The sequence below is a fragment of the Panthera tigris genome, chromosome D1, assembly GCF_018350195.1.
Source record: "Panthera tigris isolate Pti1 chromosome D1, P.tigris_Pti1_mat1.1, whole genome shotgun sequence".
Classification (NCBI taxonomy): Eukaryota; Metazoa; Chordata; class Mammalia; order Carnivora; family Felidae; genus Panthera; species Panthera tigris.
Window position 1 is genome coordinate 70,383,604 of NC_056669.1, and position 20,687 is coordinate 70,404,290.

The 20,687-nt window shown below is 36.5% G+C and overlaps 1 protein-coding gene across 1 annotated transcript in view; it reads left to right on the plus strand.

Moving 5' to 3' along the window:
• The window catches only part of PDE3B (phosphodiesterase 3B), a 165,385-nt gene that overhangs the window by 104,352 nt on the left and 40,346 nt on the right, over positions 1 to 20,687 (plus strand). Inside the window, exons 3-5 of the mRNA XM_007083305.2 lie at positions 2,657 to 2,905; positions 5,401 to 5,543; positions 13,259 to 13,362. Coding sequence (XP_007083367.2) covers positions 2,657 to 2,905; positions 5,401 to 5,543; positions 13,259 to 13,362 — 496 coding nt within the window. The remainder of the gene's footprint in view (positions 1 to 2,656; positions 2,906 to 5,400; positions 5,544 to 13,258; positions 13,363 to 20,687) is intronic.

Consider the following 20,687-nt stretch of genomic DNA (forward strand, 5'->3'; position numbering starts at 1 on the left):
ATTAGCTCTGTTGCAGTCTGGAGCCAAACCTGCAGCATCTCCAAGGTAGGCCTGTAGAAGTTATAAAAAAGAAAGAAATGGAAATTATGGAACTGAAAAAACTGTTAATGGAAATTCAAAACTTGCTGAATGGGCTCAGTAACAGAGTGGAGATGGCAGAGGAGAGAATCTGAACTGGAGGATAGAACAATAGAATTTATCCAGTTTGAACAACATAGAGAAAATAGATGGACACAAAATGAATAGAGCCTTCGTGACCTAAGGGATAATAAAAGATCCGAAATTCACATCTGAGTGTGAGGAGGGAGGGAGGAAGAAGGGGAGAGAGGGAGAGAGAAAGAGAGAAACAGAAGGGAGGGAGGGAGGGAGAGAATTTAAAAGATTATTTGAAAAAAATAATGGCTGAAAACTTCCCCAAATTTTGCAAAAAACGTAATCGTACAAGTTGGAGGAGCTGAGTGACTCCCAAATGTGAACTGCCCCCCCCCCCCAGTAATTTTATTGCAAGCCGTGTCATAATGAAATGTTTGAAAACTAAAGACAAAGGAACTTGAAAGCAACTGGAGAGAAATGACGCATGATCTGTACCAGGAACATCCAACTCCGATATCATCAGATTTCTCATTTGGGTGTGGGAAAATAGATGCCGTTATATACAATTTGTGGAAGTATAGATTTAACCAACATATGTGAGGGCAGTTTTATGGTAATGACCAAATTTTAACATGTTCATTTACTTTGGTTCAGCAACTCAAATTTATGGGAAGCTATTTGTCAAAAGTATGTTTAATTATCTGTTTTGACATGTATAGGGAAATATTTATTTATAAATACTAGAAATAGCTGGACTGTACCCTAATAATAGAAATGTTTTCAAATAAAAACGAAGACAAAATATACTTCACAAGGAAAAAAAATTCCACAAAGAGCAAAGATCTTAATTATTGTTCTAACTTTCATAACATTTCTTAGTTCCAAAATGTATTGAGGATGCCTAATAAACCATTTCTTGGTGAACTCATTAAATGCGTTCAATAATTATGAATTGCAGACATACTCAAATGTAAGTTCAAGATATAACAAGAACACCAAAAGTAACATTAATTCACTGTTCTATCAGTGCACTCATTTCTATGGGTAATTGAATTGAACACCATATATATGTATTTTCAAAAAGTAAAAATCATACCATATGTATACATCAATGAAATATTTATTCTAAATTTAAAAAATATCATCCCTATCTATTTTTTAAGGCCAAGTCTGATGTTACCTCCTCCATGAAGTTTTTGATAACCATTTAGTTCAAAATCATCACTATCTTCTTTGAACCCTGACACTGTTTTTCCTGTATTTTTGTCTTCTTATTTTCTGTAACATTAGTGGTTATACTGTTACTTATTGCACTTTATTTATTTATTCTTTAGGGGGAGAATAAGAAAAGTCTAATATTTATTGGGAGACCAGCACTTACTGAATAGCTTACATGTAACAGTTGCATTACAAATTAGTTCTTAATTCATAATGTCACCCAATAAAGAATAAGATAATCTTAAAATAAAAAATCCAAAAATGAAAAACCTATCAACTTGCCTCAAGGATAAGAGTCTAACTGTATACAGTACAAAGCCCTTGCTCCATTATTTATACTGTGGTTTTTTGTTGTTTTTAATTTTATTTTTTAAAATTTACATCCAAATTAGTTAGCATATAGTGCAACAATGATTTCAGGAGTAGATTCCTTAGTGCCCCTTCCCATTAGCCCATCCCCTCTCCCACAACCCCTCCAGTAACCCTCAGTTTGTTCTCCATATTTATGAGTCTCTTCCGTTTTGTCCCCCTCCCTGTTTTTATATTATTTTTATTTCCCTTCCCTTATGTTCTTCTGTTTTGTCTCTTAAAGTCCTCACATGAGTGAATTCATATGATTTTTGTCTTCTTCTGACTGACTAATTTCACTTAGCATAATACCCTCCACTTCCATCCACGTAGTTGCAAATGGCAGGATTTCATTCTTTTTGATTGCCAAGTACTACTCCATTGGATATGTATACCACATCTTCTTTATCCATTCATCCATCGGTGGACATTTTGGCTCTTTCTGTACTTTGACTATTGTTGATAGCGCTGCTATAAACATGGGGTGCATGTGTCCCTTTGAAACAGCACACCTGTATCCCTTGGATAAATGCCTAGTAGTGCAATTGCTGGGTCATAGGGCAGTTCTATTTTTAATTTTTTGAGGAACCTCCATACTGTTTTCCAGAGTGGCTGCACCAGCTTGCATTCCCATATTGTACTTTAAATATATGCCCTGTACTCTGCCTTATGTGCTTTGCATATATTATCAGTCTTAATTCTCACGTTCGCCTTAGGTAGATGTTACTATCTCCATTTTATGGTAAAGAAACTAAAAAATTCACATGTTGAATAACTTGCCTAAAATCATACAAGTAGGATTAAAGTGTAGATTTCAAACTCCAGTGTCTTTGCAACAAGGCCTAGTCACTATGCTGGACTGTCTCCTGAGGGAGTAAGGTAAGCGGAAGAACTGCTGTATATCGTATGTGTATATTGACTTAAAACAGAGTTTTTCTTAAACGTTAAGGTTTTTTGTAACAAATATATAATTTTCCCTTTTTTTTTTCTTTTCTAGAATTCTGGAGGTGGAAGTGGAGTTGATCTTTCAGTGCTAAATGAGGCTCGCAATATGGTGTCAGACCTTCTGATTGATCCAACCCTTCCCCCACAAGTCATTTCTTCCCTGCGGAGTATCAGTTCCTTGATGGGTGCTTTCTCAGGTTCCTGTAGGCCAAGGATTAATCCCCTCACACCATTTCCTGGATTTTACCCCTGCTCGGAAGTAGAGGACCCAGCTGAGAAAGGAGATCGAAAACTTCACAAGGTCAAGATACAGTAATCAGCCAGCCCTATACTTACCACATTTAATGATGTTTTCAAATTAAAACTGCTCCTTTGTAGCATAGATAAAACACAATTTCTTTTTCAAGGATCAGCTTTTTTATACAGTATATTGAGCTGTTTGGGACTTTAGAGGTAGTTATAAATCTCAAATATTTCTAAATGAATATTCAGCTTTTATTCTAAATTATTCTAATCAGCAGTTATGACTTTTTTGGTTACAACTATTTATCATTGTCATTATTGTTTCTTAAAAAGCAGAAAAAAAACCCACACAAATTTAATTCCAGGCTCATATAACAAACTAGTAGTCAAATCATGTCATTAATTTATTGTATTATTTAGGATCCCGAAATTGTTCTTGTTGAACCCGAAAGAATTGATCATTATAATATTCATTTCTATGAATTACATAACATTATTTTAAATTGACTTTCACATTTTTTGGGGTCTGTTTTTTCCCCCCTTTACCCACTAGAGATTGCTATAACCCAATAGACATTGATTTTTCCATCATTAGATATTGGATGAATTTTTCTTTAAATATCAATGCTTCAAAATACGATTTTCTTTAGGAAATAATAAGTACTATTCTAAGGTATACGTTATGCTTGTTTAGAATGCTTTCAATGTCTTTGTTGATAGCTAACATCATAAACTTTAGAAATAAAAACATTTTAGAGATTGTTCTAGATTAACTACTTTATTCTACAGGTACACTAATGAAGAGAAGATAAAATTCAAAGCAGTTAAATTTTCATTGTAATAGTGTATATGGAGCTTAGAAAAAGTTAAATATGCTTTTGGAAAGATTTTGATAATTAATTTCACTGTGTTCCCAGCATTAGGGTGTAGAAATGTTGAAAAATTAAGCAAGCCCAATTAGGGCAAAAGTTTGATAATTACTGATTGCAAATCCAGATCAGAGGTGGCTATGTGATGCTTTTATTTTGTTTTGCTTATGTGATGCTTTTATTTTTAAAAAATACCTGCCTTCGTCAGAATCCAATTAACAATGGTACATAGTTACATGACATTCTTTTTAGCACTCTACTTATGAGGAACAGGTTAATCATAAGCATCAAAAAGTGATAATAATAAATTCAATAAAATAACTATGTTATTCTATAGTTTTCACTTGATATGTTGCTATTCCTTTATATTTTCCATTGACATTTGATGTTTAGAATAGTAACTTTTTTCTTTTTTTATTGAAGTATAGTTAACAGAGAGCAATTTTTAAAAATAGTGATTCCTAAAAATCTTAATCAGAAAAATCTTACTGATATCAATATTACGTTTGTTACTGTGCTTACTGCGTGAAAAAAAAGTGTACTAGTACATTTTAGAAACATTTGAAACAATAATATTAATTAAACAGGATGCCTAAATGCCTCATTTCCTGAACATTTTAGTTAATCAGGCTTATTTTTGGTACTGGAATCTACTGATAGGAGTAAGTCCTGTAAGAACCAGGAAGTAAACCATATTTCTTTGTGTTCTTTAAACTTCTTACTTGAATTTCATATCTAATTGGTCTCTGCTTTTGAAAAAGAATAGAAAAACCTGATACTCCAGAAAAGAACAACAGCATTTATAAAAAAGTAATTAGTAAGGAAAAAGGAATTATAAAGGATAATTTAATATAAATGTCTTATATATGTGTGTTAAGAACTAAGAAAGACTATGTGGACCTAAGTTATAGCCAGAAAGGATTGTTACACAAAGAACTTTTTCACCAAGAGTCTAAGTAACTATGAACATTTACAAAATCAACATCCTTGGGAAAACTTAAATATAAGAGATATTTAGCTCTCTGAGATGGTTTCAGTATCTGCTGATGGGGGAAATTCAGAAGAAGCAAAACCTGTTTTATGTAAATCCCAATAAAACACCTATTTACAGTGGTAAAAAATAGAATACTTTGGCTAATTGAACATTTAGATCAATTTAGAATATTTTCAAAAATTAAGGTAAACTATTAATGCTAATGGTGTTCTGAATTTAATTGCTAATTGAAAAGGTAGTTCTGAATCTTTCAGTTTCTCTAGGTTAACCCTATATACTTCAGCATTGTATTGAAAATATAAAGGGTTTAGGATCTAGGGCTTATGGTGCCTGATCCTAAGCTTGTCCTCTGAAATTGTTTTTCAGGGTAAATCTTTCATACCTCCTTTTTAAATTGTCAAGTATTTATTTCTCATGAAACTAGGAGTAAAATGTACAAAAGAACAAAGATCTAGTAAAATTGTAGGGAGTTCAGAAACCATTGTTTAATGGGAGGAACACTAAATAGAACAATAGTATAGAATGTAAAATTTGGAGTAAATCTGACATATCTTCAAGATAAAATGTCCTGTGTCTCCTGTACATACTAAAAATGTACTTTGTATTGGTATTTTTACATGTCATCTTTACAAATACATACACAGCATATCTAAGGGTGACAGTTTTAACCATCGTTAAATTATTCCACAGGGACTACACAGTAGGAATAGCTTACCAACTCCCCAGCTGAGGAGGAGCCCCGGAACTTCCAGTCTGCCACCTATTGAACAGTCGTCGTCCCGGTGGGAACGCAGTAATGGCAAAAGGCCACACCAAGAGTTTGGCATTTCAAGGTACAATCCCCAGTCTTTTAAAGAGATTTGAGTCAAATACATCCACTTTGTTTCTGTTGAATGAAGTTTGAAATAACTAAAGCAGAAAGGAACAGTTGAAGTATTTTAGATGTGGGACAGCATGGGTAGTAATAAGGCATAATAGCGAAACTGATTCTTAAAAAGAAGCTAATGTGTCTTCTCTGAAAAGTTAGTACGTTGGGTACAAGGCATGCTGGGGCCTTAAGAACATGAATCAGGGAGGCAGTTTAAGGAAACTAGGGTCAGTTTAGGACCAGAAGTGGGAAAGGTTTTAAATCGGTATCTGTGACCGTTGTAGGGGCAATCACACAGGTCCAGTGCATGGTATCCAAAGGAAGGTCAACAGAACTACTGACTTGTTAACGGAAGAGCACATTTCCAGGGCTCATCTCTGATGTTAGATACAAGGTAGCAAAACTCTTGTTCCTGCTGGAGGACTAAGACTACTAATATATTCTGTACTCACTTGAGGATTTACTTGGAACTAAACGGTGCTAATCCTACACATGAAGGGCATCAGTAACCGTAGCTCAAGGAAGGTGGGAAAATGCAGGAGCTGAAATTTTCTGAATGTAAACATACCCATCTACCCTCATAACAAAGGAGTCAATACTTTGTCTTTTAAAAGCTAGGAGACATAGTGATCTCATGTGTGAGTTATGAAGTTCTATGTAGTCAGTGATCTAACTGTGTTAACAAAATTGGAATTAGGGGCGCCTGGGTGGCTCAGTCAGTTACGCGGCCGACTTCGGCTCAGGTCATGATCTCACGGGAGCTCAGGTCATGATCTTACGGGATCTCACGGTTCGTGAGTTCGAGCCCCGCACTGGGCTCTGTGCTGACAGCTCAGAACCTGGAGGTGTTTTGATTCTGTGTCTCCTTCTCTCTCTGCCGCTCTGTCTCTGTCTCTGTCTCTCTCTCTCAAAAATAAATAAACATTAAAAAAAAATTAAAAAAAAACAAAATTGGAATTAGTGTAAAGTTTCTGCTAAACCACTGTTAGTATTGAGCACTTTGTTTAGCTTGAGCTGTAGAGTTACACATTTGAAACAGTAGATGGCAGGATTGGATCATACCGATTTATCAGCTAAAAGTGGTGTTAACGTTTATATAGGAAATGTGATCAGATAATTGTAATTTTCCAGATTCTTGCAGGATTTATTAATTTGCATTTTCTATAATGTATTCAAGTAAATGAGCTCCCTTTTTTATAAAGGAAAAATTGAATGAAATGATATATGAAACAGGAATGGGTTGAATTACAGAGTATGGTAAAGGAAAATGAGCTTTGGTTCAACACTTGCCCAGAACCTAAACATAATGGTCTTATTTTTGTTGTTGTTGTTGTCGTTGTTGTTTTTTAATGGAAGCAGGATATGGGGAAGTCAGTGATATTGGGAACTGAAAATACAACATATTTCTTAACCACAGGGAACATCATCTTCAGAATATTGTTTGGCTTAAAACAGAATGATGAAAATGATTGCTTTTTAATCCTTCAAAATCACACTGATGTAATAGCAGTACATTTGCAATTAAATGTGATACAGTGAGTTAAGGTCACTTTTATCCTGCTGACTTAAGATGATTGATATTAAAATAGAAACATGGTCCAAAGAAAATTAACTCTGAGAAATGTTCATAAAAGAGGTAAATGTACGCAGATTCAATGTAATTACTTAACTCTCATTAAAACAAAGCCATGTGCCTCATGAAAGATTTAGAAACTTGGAGAATAAAGTAATTGGTGGTAATATGTATGGCAATCATATTCGATAGCATAGCTATCAATCTTTCATGTATGGTAATTTTTTGTTCAGGAACCTTTAGGCTTTAGTAGCTCAAACCGAATAGACATGTGAATCCAGAATCACAAGGCATTCATTTTGACTTTGTTGGAATACTCTAGAACTGAGGTCACATATCCTACAATTTTTTTCTAAATTTAAAGATTTTTTTTAAGTTTATTTATTTATTTTGAGAGAGAGAGCAAGTCGGGAAGGTGCAGAGAGGGAGGGAGAGAATCTTAAGCAGGCTCTGTGCTGTCAGCACAGAGCCCAGTGCAGGGCCCCATCTCACAAACCGTGAGATCATGACCTGAGCCGAAATCAAGAGTCAGATGCTTAACCTACTGAGCCACCCAGGCGCGCCCCACATGTCCTACATTTTTGAATCTTGATTTGAACACAGCTTTGGATTTTGATGCTAGCTTCTCTGACTGTGATTTTTAAATGACTCTGACTATGCTTTCAACATGATTCCAGTATTGAACCTCTCATTCCCTAAAGCTGTGACCAAAACCAAATTTCTCATCTCTCCAGTAATGTTTTCATGTTACTGTTTTCTGCCCTCATTTACTGACACAATACTGCTACCCTCTCACTTAGTGGTTGCTTTAGAAAATGGATTTTCTAGAAAACTTGGTGTTTGCGTCCTCTTACCTTGTCCTGTAGATGCCTGTTGTCAGGTCTGTCTCTGCGTCTCTTTTCCTTTCTGTTCCCTCTTCTCCTTTATCACTTTATACTGTTAAATGCTTTATACCTCCTTACATGGGCTATTGAATTATCCTCTCTTGTTTTGTAAACATTTATTTATCATTGAGAGACAGACACAGTGTGAGCAGGGGAGGGGTAGAGAGGGAGACACAGAATCCGAAGCAGGCTCCAGGCTCTGAGCTGTCAGCACAGAGCCCGACGCGGGGCTCGAACTCACAAACTGCAGGATCATGACCTGAGCCGAAGTCGGTGGCTTAACCAACTGAGCCCTCCAGGCGCTCCTGAATTTTCCTCTTAATTGACCTTTCCATTTCTAATATCCTCCACTGCCTGTTCCATCTCCTACCCTTCCATGATAATTCTTCCTTAAATGAAACATTGATTATACAGTTTTTCTGATCATTAAGTTTTTTGACCCTTAACCGATGCCTGTAGAATAGTGCCCAACTTCCTAGCTTGGGATTTGAAACCCTGTTATTCCCTCATGACAAAGCTGCACCCTTACTTGCAAAAATGAAACAATGTGAAAGATAGGAGCAGCCTTGCAAAAAACGTGACCAGAAGAGTGACTTGGAAAGCTCTCTAGGTGAAAACAACAGGCATGTGACTCCTGTTAGACTCTTCCTTGAACTTTCCTGATAATTTCGTTTTTTGTCTAACACATTTAAAAATTGAGTTGAATTACAGTTTTGCAGCCCCACCTTGTTTGAGTGCAGAGTAATATAGGATTTAATTTTGCTTTTCTTCATGCTTTGTCTGGAGAAAAAAGTGAAGTGTTATAAACTGTACAGTAGCTGTGATAAACAGAATCCAAGGGAAGAAAACCACCAGGAAGAAGGGCTAGTCATGTTTGAACAGTCACTGCATTACCTGCCCTCAAGACTTCACCTCTTAAAGTTCACCTGTTAAAGGACTTCAGATTTTAATTAAGAGGGCCATTGTTTTACAAAACCAAAATATGTCCGTCTTTCTCTATTTATCTGAAATTCCAGTCAAGCTTAACTATTCGCTATTCTCTCTGTTCCTCCGCTTCTATGCTCCCCACTCCCCCCCCCCTCACTCCTGCAGTTGTTCTCTCTACCTTGAACAGGTCCTCTCGGCCTCATGCTTCTACAGCGTTCAAGATTGGGCTCAGATGTGACCTCTTAAGAATAACACCCTGATACCCTCCTCCCTCAGTTTCCAAGGAGAAGCAATCTGTTTCACCTCTGAATCTCCTTAACACCTTTTCTTTGCCTTTCATGGCACTTTCACTTTCAACCATGTGTTAGTCATTACTGCTCTTCTGAGGCCTGCTTGATTACTGCGATGAGTTTGGGATTGCAGTAAAATGGATCTTGAAGATAAACAGCTGCCTAACAAGCATCTTGTAGGAGTAAGGTGTTCGTATTATATTGTGATGGTTGATGGTGACTTCTGCTTAAGTTTCAGACCTAGGATGAAGGTTCGCTGGTCAGGAAGTTCCAGGAAATGTGCGTTAGCTGACGATTGGATTATGCATCTCTGAGTTCCAGTATTAGTAGCTATGGTTAAAAAATGGCTAAACTTGTATCTTTGGACTGACTGCTAGGACCCAGCCCTCTCTGTGGACAAACAGAACACATATTCAGACCTCACAGCTCCCTTCCTTTTTTTAAAATTTTTTTAAGTTTATTTCTATTTGAGCACGTATGAACAGAGGAGGGGCAGACAGAGAGGGAGAGAGAAGACCCCAAGCAGGCTCCACACTGTCAATGCAGAGCCCAACGTGGGACTCGATCTCACAACTGTGAGATCATGACCTGAGCCAAAATCAAGAGTCAAACGCTTAACAGACTGAGCCACCCAGGTGCCCCACAGCTCACTTTCTTTCAACAGACTTTCCCTGGGGAAAAATAGGCAAGTCATGTCCCAAAACTGCATGGACTATCAACTATAGTTACTCTACACTAAAGAGATTTGCCTTTAACCTAGTCCCCTAGTCATCATTTGTCTCCATAACTTCTCTGTAATTAAATCTAATAACTTGTTAGGAACTATATTTCCTAAATAATGTACTAGGGACCAGCTTCTCAATTCTGTGTCTCATAATTTATTAGAGATTTATACCAGTGCCTGGACCCTATTTGAAGTACAGAGATTCAAGAGGGCTAATGGTCTCCCCTCACTCAGTTTCTTAAGAGAATAGCTCCAAATGTAGACATCATACAGCCAACAAGTTTATATAGTTGCTGCTTCTCTCTCTCTCTCTCTCTCTCTCTCTCTCTCTCTCTCTCTCTCTCACACACACGCACACACACACACACACATACACACTGATATAAATCTTACCAAGGTAATTGGCATGGGTTATCTAAAAATCAATTCTTAACATATCACTTAACTCTGTGACCATAACTTTTGGCATTCTTTTGTAATGATTCCTAAGTCTGACTTTAATCATCTTCCTACCAACTATTGATAATCTTTGGGACTCCTATCCTTCTTGTCCCCTGTTTTCTTCAGGATTGTTTTATGTAATCTCATTGGAGTGTATATTTATCTGGTTTGAGGCTAGGAATTAATGAGACAATTCTGGAAGTAGGTGAAAACCTGTAATTTGACCTGTACCTCTCAATTCTGAACAGCTAACTGAACGTATGGTATACTTCAATTATTAGAAGGCCCTGGATCAAGGTAGAAAACTATGGAACAGTGCAGTGGGTCTGTTTTTAAAAGGAAAAAGTCCTATCTTTGTTTTGAATATTAACCGGAAAGTAAATTTCAGTAGAGCACACAAATTTTTGGTTGAATATTGCCCTGAGCGGTACTGTTACTGCCCTTTCTCAATCTCCCCAACTCCACGCATAAGCAAGGAGTCCTCAAATACAAAGAATGATTGAGCATTAGCAGGGACATGAGTTTATTGGGTGGTATTATTTGAATATTGTTTCTTTTTGTGACATCATCAACAAATCATCATTACTACTGGCTTGAGAATAAAATATGATAGACTCCAACAGCTGGATGTTAATTTAAAACTCCTTACTTCTAAAACTCTAATTTTACAGATGGAGAAACACACCAAGATAGAATGAGAATTATTTTGTGGAAGGTGTGGGAAGACCTTTTAATTAAAAAAATTTTTTTTAACATATATTTATTTTTGAGAGACAGAGCATGAGCGGGGGAGGGGCAGAGAGAGACAGAAGGACACACAGAATCCGAAGCAGGCTCCAGGCTCTGAGCTGTGCTGCCAGCCCGCATTGGGCTCAAACTCATGAACCATGAGATCATGACCTGAGCCGAAGTCGGATGCTCAACCGACTGAGCCACCCAGGCGCCCCTGGGAAGACCTTTTAAAAATACAGGTAGAGGGGCGCCTGATGGCTCAGTCAGTTGAGTGTCAGACTCTTGGTTCCAGCTCCGGTCATGATCTCATGGTTCGTGAGTTCAAGCCCCATGCTGGGCTCTGCACTAAGGATGTGGAGCCTTCTTCAGATTCTTTGTCTCCCTCTCTCTCTGCCTTTCCCTGGCTTGCACGTGTGCTCTCTCTTTTTCTCTCAAAATAAACGTTTTTTAAAAATAGGTAGAGAGTAAATGCTTTCTCCATTTAGAGTCAAAGAAATTGGAGATTGAATTTTAGTTCTGCCACTATGAATTTTAGCTGTATGAATTGGGGGACATTACTTAGCCTCTTCAAGCCTCAGTTTCCTTGTCTGTCATATAGGAGACTAGAAAAGATAAAGTATGTAAACGACATAAAACAATGAATGGTACATAATAAATACTCAAAATAGTGCTTTTGTTATAATTTTTGTTAATGTCAACAAGGAAGTTTTAGTGAAATGGCTCTAACTGATTTTACATGCCTTCTGTTTCTATAATACAGATTTTTTTTTCTCCCTTGGGGATATAGAAGAAACTAGATTTTAGAAAAAGGCCCGAGGAGAGGCTCAAGGCAGGAGTTAGTAAAAGAAAAAGACTCCATCCATTCAGAATTGGGGAGCAAAAATGATCTGTTCTCTAAAAAATTGAGACTAGGAACCTAAAGAAAAGAGCATTCATTTATTCCACAAATAACTGTTGAACACGTTTATCAGGCACTGTGCTATCTCCACTGTCAATGCAGAGATATGTCTTTATAGCCCCTAAAAAGAATCACAAATTAATGAGGGAAAAGAATCTGTAAGCAGTGAAATTATAATACATTATGGATGAATTTGTAATGGAGACATGAACCGAAACCTTTAAGTCACAGAAGAAATAGGCCTTCCTGCAGTAATGGGTAGGGAGGTGCAGGAAAGATGAAGCAGTTGGGGAAGAGCTTATTGAGAACTTAGGCTGTACTAAAAAGTACGAGTGAGAAGGAGAGAATCTAGATCTGCCCTGGAGCCTGTGTCCACGTGCCCTCATCAGGAGTTTACTGACAAAAGAAAACGGTGAATATTGAAGAAAAAGAAGGTAAAATTTATGGTGTGCTTGCTACACGCTTGGCACTGGGAAGCTTTCAAATATATTTTATTTTAAATTGCATTTTATACATCGCATGGCTGTACTGTGTGATTGCCAACCTACATTTAATTTCTTTATAAGAGCCCTAAAACCTACAGTAAATATTTCAGTTATAGGAAATGACTGAGTTAGGGGGTAATCGATACCTGTGAAGAGAGGGAACAGAAGAGAGTGAAAACTGTATATGTTAGCCAGTGATTCTCAGTGAGGTCCCTGGACCCAGCAATGTCAGCATCATCTGTGAACTTATTAGAAATGCAGATTACTGGCCCTACGCCAGACCTACTGAATCAGAAACCCTGGAGGTAGAACTGGCAGTCTGTGTTCTAAGAAGTCCTCCAGATGATATTGATAACCTGCTTTATACCAGGGTTCAGCAAACTACAGCCTGTGGACCTAATGTGGTCCATAGCTGTTTTTGCAAATTAAATTATATTGAAACACAGTTGTATTTATTATTCTCTGTGGCTGCTTTTATGCTACAATGGCAGAGTTAAGTAGTTGCAGTGGAGACCTTGTGGCCTGTGAAGCTAAAAGTATTTATTTACTACTTGGTCCTTTATAGAAAACATTTGCTGGCTCCTGCTTTAGGCCTTTAAGCAACTAGATAGATGTCTAAATTCTGTATAAGCAGGTATTTCCTAGTTGAACTGAAGACCATGAATAAAAAAAAGAGGAAATTTCCCATGGCTTTAACATTCTTAATTTGTTATCTTTCCCTTTTAGTCAAGGATCCTATCTAAATGGACCTTTAAGTTCAAATCTACTGACAATGACGAAGCAAAGGTCATCTTCCGTATCCCTAACTCACCATATAGGTCTAAGAGCTGGTAAGAAATCATTCTTTATGATTTAAATGTGGGAGGTCTCAAAGTATATGGTACTACAGAATTTTCTCATTATACATTTAGAGCTGGTTTTGAATGCCATTTATATGTTGTAAATTAACATGACTAAGCAATTTGGATTGACCATTAATTGACTGTTGGCTGATTCATTCATAAACACTTTTTAAACAGCCACTATATACCAGATACTTTGTTAGGCACTAGGAATTCAGGGATAAAATATAGAACTACCTAAACTAACCTGAATAGTTGCAGATCCAGATTCACACTGAAAGACTGAGACCTGATCACAGGACTATAGAACACTTGTCCCCTCACACCTCAGCACCATTATTAAAGACCTATTTACGGTAGCTTCTTTTACCAGGTGTGTCCTGGCACTTCTTAAAATTGTAAGGCATACCAAAAGGTAAAAGACACAATTTGGATAGACAGAAATTTATCAGAATCAGATAGGGATGTTGGAATTACCAGATTGGGAATTTAAAACAACTATGATTAGTATGCCAAGGGCTCTAATTGATTAAGTAGACAACATGCAAGAATGGATGGGCAGTGTAAGAGAGAGGTGGAAGTCCTAAAATAATAAAACAAAAATAAATGCTCTTGATAAAAAGCACTGTAACAGAAATGAAGAGTGCCTTTAACAGGCTCATCAGTAGGCTGGATGCAACTGAGGAAAGACTGTCTTAGCTTGAGCATGAGAAATCTTCAAAACTGAAAAACAAAGAGAACGAAGATTGAAAAAGCAGAATCAAATACCCAAGGACTGTGGGGCAAATACAAAAGGAATACCAGAAAGAGAAGAAAGTGAGAAGGAAGTCATACAGAGAAAGACAGATACCGTATGTTTTCACTCTTATGTGGATCCTGAGAAACTTAACAGAAGACTGTGGGGGAGGGGAAGGAAAAAAAAAAAGTTAGAGAGGGAGGGAGCCAAACCATAAGAGACTCTTAAAAACTGAAAATAAACTGAGGGTTGGTGGGGGGTGGGAGGGAGAGAGGGGGGTGGGTGATGGGCATTGAGGAGGGCACCTTTTGGGATGAGCACTGGGTATTGTATGGAAACAAATTTGACAATAAATTTCATATCAAAAAAAATTTTTTAATTAAAAAAAAAAAGAGAGAAGGAATAGAAGAAATATTTGAAACAATAATGACCAAGAATCGTCTCAAATTAGTATCAGACACCAAACCATAGATCCAGGAAGCTCACAGAACACCAAACAGGATAAATACCAAAAGAACAATACCTAGGCATATTGTTTTCAAATTACAGAAATTTAGAGATTAAAAAAAATCATTAAAGAAGCCAGAAGGGGAAAAAAACATCTTACATATAAAAGAACAAAATAATAATGACATGAAACTTCTCCTCAGAAACCATGTAAGTAGAATGAAACATTTAAAGTATTGTGAGGAAAAAAAACAAAAGAACGCCAACCTAGAATTCTGTACCCTTTGAAATTATCCTCCAAAAGTGAAGGAAAGTAAAGACTTTTTCAGACAAAAGTTGAGGGAACTTGTTGCCAGTAGACCTGATGTACAAGAAATGTTAAAAGAAGTTCTCTAAAGAGAAGAATAGTAGTGTAGGTCAGAAACTCAGATCTACATAAAGAAAAGAAGAGCACTGAAGAAGGTGTAAGTGAAGGTAAAATTAAAAGCTTTTATTTTTCTTTTTATTTGATCTAACAGTAGTTTAGAATAATGATAGCAACAATGTATTCAATTATATGTGCATATATGTATTTTATGTATGTGTATATATGCATATATATAAATGAATGACAGCAATGATACAAGGGACAGAGGAATTGGGGTTATTTTATTATCATAAGGTACTCATAATTATAAGGTATCTGTGAAGTGGTGTAATGTTATTTGGAAGTGAACTTGGGTTAGATGTAAATGTATATTGCAAACTCTAGGGCAACCATTAAAAAAAGTTGAAAAAGAAGTATAACTGATATTCTAAGAAAAGAGAGAAAGCAGAATGATAAAAATTCTCAAAACCACAAAAACAGAAGAAGAGTAGAAAACAAAAATAGGAACAAAGAACAAGGACAACAAATAGAAAACAGTAATAGATATGATAGATGTTAATCCAACTGTATCAGTAATCATTCTGAACATCAGTGGCCTAAATGTACTAATTAAAAGACCTATATTGTTGGGGGCGCCTGCATGGCTCAGTCCGTTAAGTGTCTGACTTCAGCTCAGGTCATGATCTCATGGTTGATGGGTTGGAGCCCCGCACTGGGGGCTGTCAGCACAGAGCCCGCTTTGGATCCTCTGCCTCCCTCTTTCTTTCTGTGCACCTCCTCTGCTCACTCTCTCTCTCTCTCTCTCAAAAATAAATACATATAAAAAAAGATGTCTATTGTTAAAGTAGAACAAAAAACATGACCTAAATATATATTATCTATAAGAAACCCACTTTTAATGTAAAGACACATAAAAATTCAAAGTAAATGGATGGAGAAAAATACACCATGTTAACACTAATCAAAAGAAAGCAGGTATAAGCTATATAAATTTCGGCCAGAGCAGATTTCTAAGCAAAGAAACTTATCAGAGATAAAGAAAGGTATTACATAACAGAAGACATAAGAGCCTTTAATGTTTATGAGCCTAAGTAACAGAACAACATTTAAGAGTCATTTAAGGCACAATTAATGGTTCTGTGTAAATGAAGACTCAAAAGGGGAGGAGAGAAACAATAGGGCAGAATAATTTTCCAAAATAGTAAGGGAATTAGCAAATTCCTGAAACTTGGTGAACCCCAAGAAGATAGATAAAATCATAAGGATTTCAGGCAAACCCCTGAATTATACAACAAGAAAAATTTCAAAAGCAACCAAGTAAAAAAGGTTATTTTTCAGGGAACAACAATAATATTCACAGTGATTCTATAATACCAAGTATGAACTCAAAGACCTAGAATGGCATATTAAAAGTATTGAAAAAAAAAACAGAAAAATGCCAACCTGGAATTCTTTATCAATGAAAATATCTTAAAAAATTTTTTTAATGTTTATTTTTGAGAGAGAGAGAAAGGGACAGAGTGTGAGCTGGGGAGGGGCAGAGAGAGAGACACACACACACACACAGAATCTGAAGCAGGCTCCAGGGTCCGAGTTGTTAGCACAGAGCCCAGCACGGGGCTTAAATTCATGAACCGCAAGATCATGACCTAAACTCAAGTTGGACCCTTAACCAACTGAGCCACCCATGCGCCCCAATTAAAATACATTTTACAAATTAAATTGAAATAATATTTTTTCATACAAAGGCTGATAGAATTTATTGCTGATAGGCCTGCACTACTAAGATCCAGCAAAGATAGTAGTTTAGGTAGGAGGAAAATGATCCAGATTGAAGCACAGAATGATAGGAATGAATGAAAAGCTCTAATAAGCGTAAATTGAGTGAATATAAGTGAATGTTGATTAAAAACAATAATAATGGACCCAGCAATTGCACTACTAGGTGTATATCCAAGGGATACAGTTGTGCTGTTTTGAGGGGCACATGCACCCCAATGTTTATAGCAGCACTGTCAACAATAGTCAAAGTGTGGAAAGGGCCCAGATTCCATCGACAGATGAATGCATAAAAAATATGTGGTGTATATACATATACATATACCTATACATTACATGCATACATACACAATGGAATATTACTCGACAATCAAAAAGAATGAAATCTTGCCATTTGCAACAACATGAAGTAGAGGGTATTACGCTAAGTGAAACAAGTCAGTCAGAGAAAGACAAATATCAGATGATTTCACTTATATGAAGAATTTAAGATACAAAACCGATGAATATAAGGGAAAGGAAGCAAAAGAATATAAAAACGGAGACAAAACATAAGAGACTCTTAAATACAGAAAACAAACTGTGAGTGGGGGGATGGGTAAATGGGTAAGGGGCATTAAGGAGGGAACTTGTTGGGATGAGTGCTGGGTGTTATACATAAGGGATGAATCACTGGAATCTACTGAAAATATCGTTGCACTATATGCTAACTAACTTGGATGTAACTTAGAAATAACAACAACGGCAATAATCACTTCCTTGTTGCATGCATAATATATGAAGGAGTCAAATGTATGATAACAATGGCATATAAAGGGTGGGAGAAGGGTAAATGGATTTGTAATGTACTAGCAATGATTGAAAAGTAGTAAAAAGTTTTAAGTTTGAGAGAAACTAATACTTCAAAGACGCACATTGTAATATACAGTGATAATTAAAAGAATTTTAAAAAAGGTATAAGTAAACAATCATAGGAGGTAACAGTGGCATGATTTTTTAAAAAACTTGAGTAACCCAGAAGAATCCAAGAAAAGAGAAAATAAAAGAGAAAAAGAAGGAACAACTGAAAAATAAATAGCAAGATAGTGGATTAAACAGACTACATTACATTGAATATACATTTTGTTGGGGGGGGGGAAGGAGGGATCTGCTAAAGTTGTTAAGTATATTTTAAAAATATTCAGTTTTCAACAAAAAGTGAAAATACACTCCAGTGAAAAGACAAAGATTGTCAGACAGTTAACAACACAAGACTCAAGCATATGTTCTTTACAAGACACCCACTCTTTATATAAGGACACAGTTACTTCTGATCTCATAGCAATAATATACATGAACCAAAAAATGACAGAACTAAAGGGGGGAAATAGACAAATTTATATTAATATTTGGAGATTTTAACTCACCATTCTCATTAACTAGTAGAATAAGCAGACCAAAACGTTAGTATAGATATAAGAAAGATTAGAACAATATGAATTAACTGACCTGACTGTAAAACACTACATTCAGCCAGGATGAATATTTTTTCAAAGAATGCACACAATGGGGCGCCTGGGTGGCTCAGTTGGTTGGGTGTCCGACTTCAGCTCAGGTCATGATCTCGTGGTTCGTGAGTTCAAGCCCTGCATCAGGCTCTGTGCTGACAGCTCAGAGTCTGGAGCCTGTTTCAGATTCTGTTTCTCCCTCTCTCTCTGACCCTCCCCCGTTCGTGCTCTCTCTCTGTCTCAAAAATAAATAAATGTTAAAAAAAAAATTACTTCAAAGAATACACACAAGATTGATAACAGTAGACCATTTGTCAGACTATGAAACAAGTCTCAATGAGTTTCAAAGTATTAATATCACATATAGAGACTCATTCAGGAATGGCAGAGAGAATATTTCTGTAAACTCACTCTCCTGCTAAAATAACAAAAATAACAAAAATAGGGGCCAAAAAAGTGAAACTCAGGGGTACCTGGGAGGCTTAGTCGTTCAAACGTCCAGCTTCGGCTCAGGTAATGATCTCACGGTTCGTGAGTTCGAGCTCCGCATTGGGCTCTGTGCTGTTGGTGCAGAGCCCACTTTAGATCCTCTGTCCCCCTCTTGCTCTGCACCTCCCCTGCTCGTACTCTCTGTCTCTCAAAAATGAATAAACATTAAAAAAAAAAATGAAACTGAGCCATATCAGAACTCTGGAAATTAACCCAAGCCTGAGAAAAAACTAGAAGTCCTCTGTACAAGACAGACTATTGAACCCTGGTAAGACAGTGGGTTCTGTGGCATTTTATTTGGGAACTATCCCTTCCCAGCTTTCTCCCTCGGTGGCATTATTGCTAAAAGCCAATAGCATTTCAGCCATCAGAGAGATCTGACCTCTTTTGAAACTCCCCCAAGAAGACAGTAAATACTTTGCCCAAACTTAATATAAACTTAAAGCTCCTTGGAAAATCTCTGTTCCTGAAGTGTTGTGGGTATTTGATTTGACTCGGAGCTCAGCTTTCTAAAAAACAAACCCTATGCCAGCCAACATTGTGACCGCCTAAGGCTGTTATTTCACTTGTGGTAAACAAGAGCTGCCTGAGAATTTAAAAGGAAATCCTGGATACTACTAGATGACCATAGGGAATTTGAAAGTGTCTGACAGATTCCTGAAGATCTCAGGATCCTGTGCCAGGATGTGAGTGTGCATAGGAAAGATCTGGGAAAGGAGAAGGCCCTAGTCACTTATCTGTAGCTGACCTAGAAGCTCTCACAAGTGAAATGTGAAATCTAAGGCCGTTTCATAAACTGAAGTTTGAAGGTGTATCTTTTCAAACATTCCCTCCTACAGATGACGTGTAGGCAAAGCATTTAAAGAAATGTTCTGACACATCATTCGCTGACCACAAAATTATACTGACCCATGGGTGACTTGCAGGAAGTCAAGCTTAAAATATAAATCAAGAACTTAAAGGAAAAAAAAACAAACCAGCAAAGAACTCAGTGGCTACACACCTCAGAGAAAACGGAATCTACATAATTAGTCCAGGAAAGTCATTCAACAATCAGAAACAAGAAAACAAACATAAATCAGCAACATAACAAACCTTGGATGTGGGAGGGATCTGATGCCAGAACTGTTAAAATATAATGTCCAGTTTTCAACAACAAAAAAAATGAAATACACAAGCAAATTTTTGCCATGCACACAAAGCAAAACAGCCAACAGAAAATTTGCCTGACGGGGCTTGGAGTTTGGACTTAGCACACAATAACTTTAAATCTCCTATTATAAATATGTTTAAAGTTGTAGCAGAAACCATTTCAAGAGTATTTGAGTATGACAATAGTATCTCATCAAAGAGAAAATAGAACTAGAAATTATAAAATGAAAATATAAAACAATGTTAATAGTTAAAATTGCTACTTCTACTCAATATTGGATTGGAGGTTCTAGCCATAGCAATTAGCTAAGAAGGAATGAAAGGAAGAGGTAAAATTATATTTGCATATAATGTCATGTATTTATGAAATCTGAAGAAATTCATTAAAATCTATTACAGCCAATAAAGTTTATCAGTGTGTCAGGATACAAGATCTCTAGGCAGAAATCAGTTGTATTTCGTATACTAGCAATGAACAATGCAAAATGAAATTAAAATAATTCTATATACAGTTAGCATTAAAAATAGTAAAATACTTTGCAACAAATTTAACAAGAGTATAAGACCTGTACACTGAAAACTGTAAAACATTGTTGAAAGAAATTAAAGAAGTCTAAATAAATAAAAGAAATATTCCTGTGTTCATGGGTCAGAAAATGTAATATTGTTATGATGGCATTTCTCTCCAAATTGTTCTAGATTTCTTGCCCTCTTTATCAAGATCTGAGCTAGCTTCTTTGCAGAAATTGACAAGCTGATCATAAAATTCATATGGAAATTCAAGGGACCCAGCATAGCTAAAACAGTTTTAATAAAAAAGAAGAAATTGGAGGACTCACACTGGCAAATTTTAAAA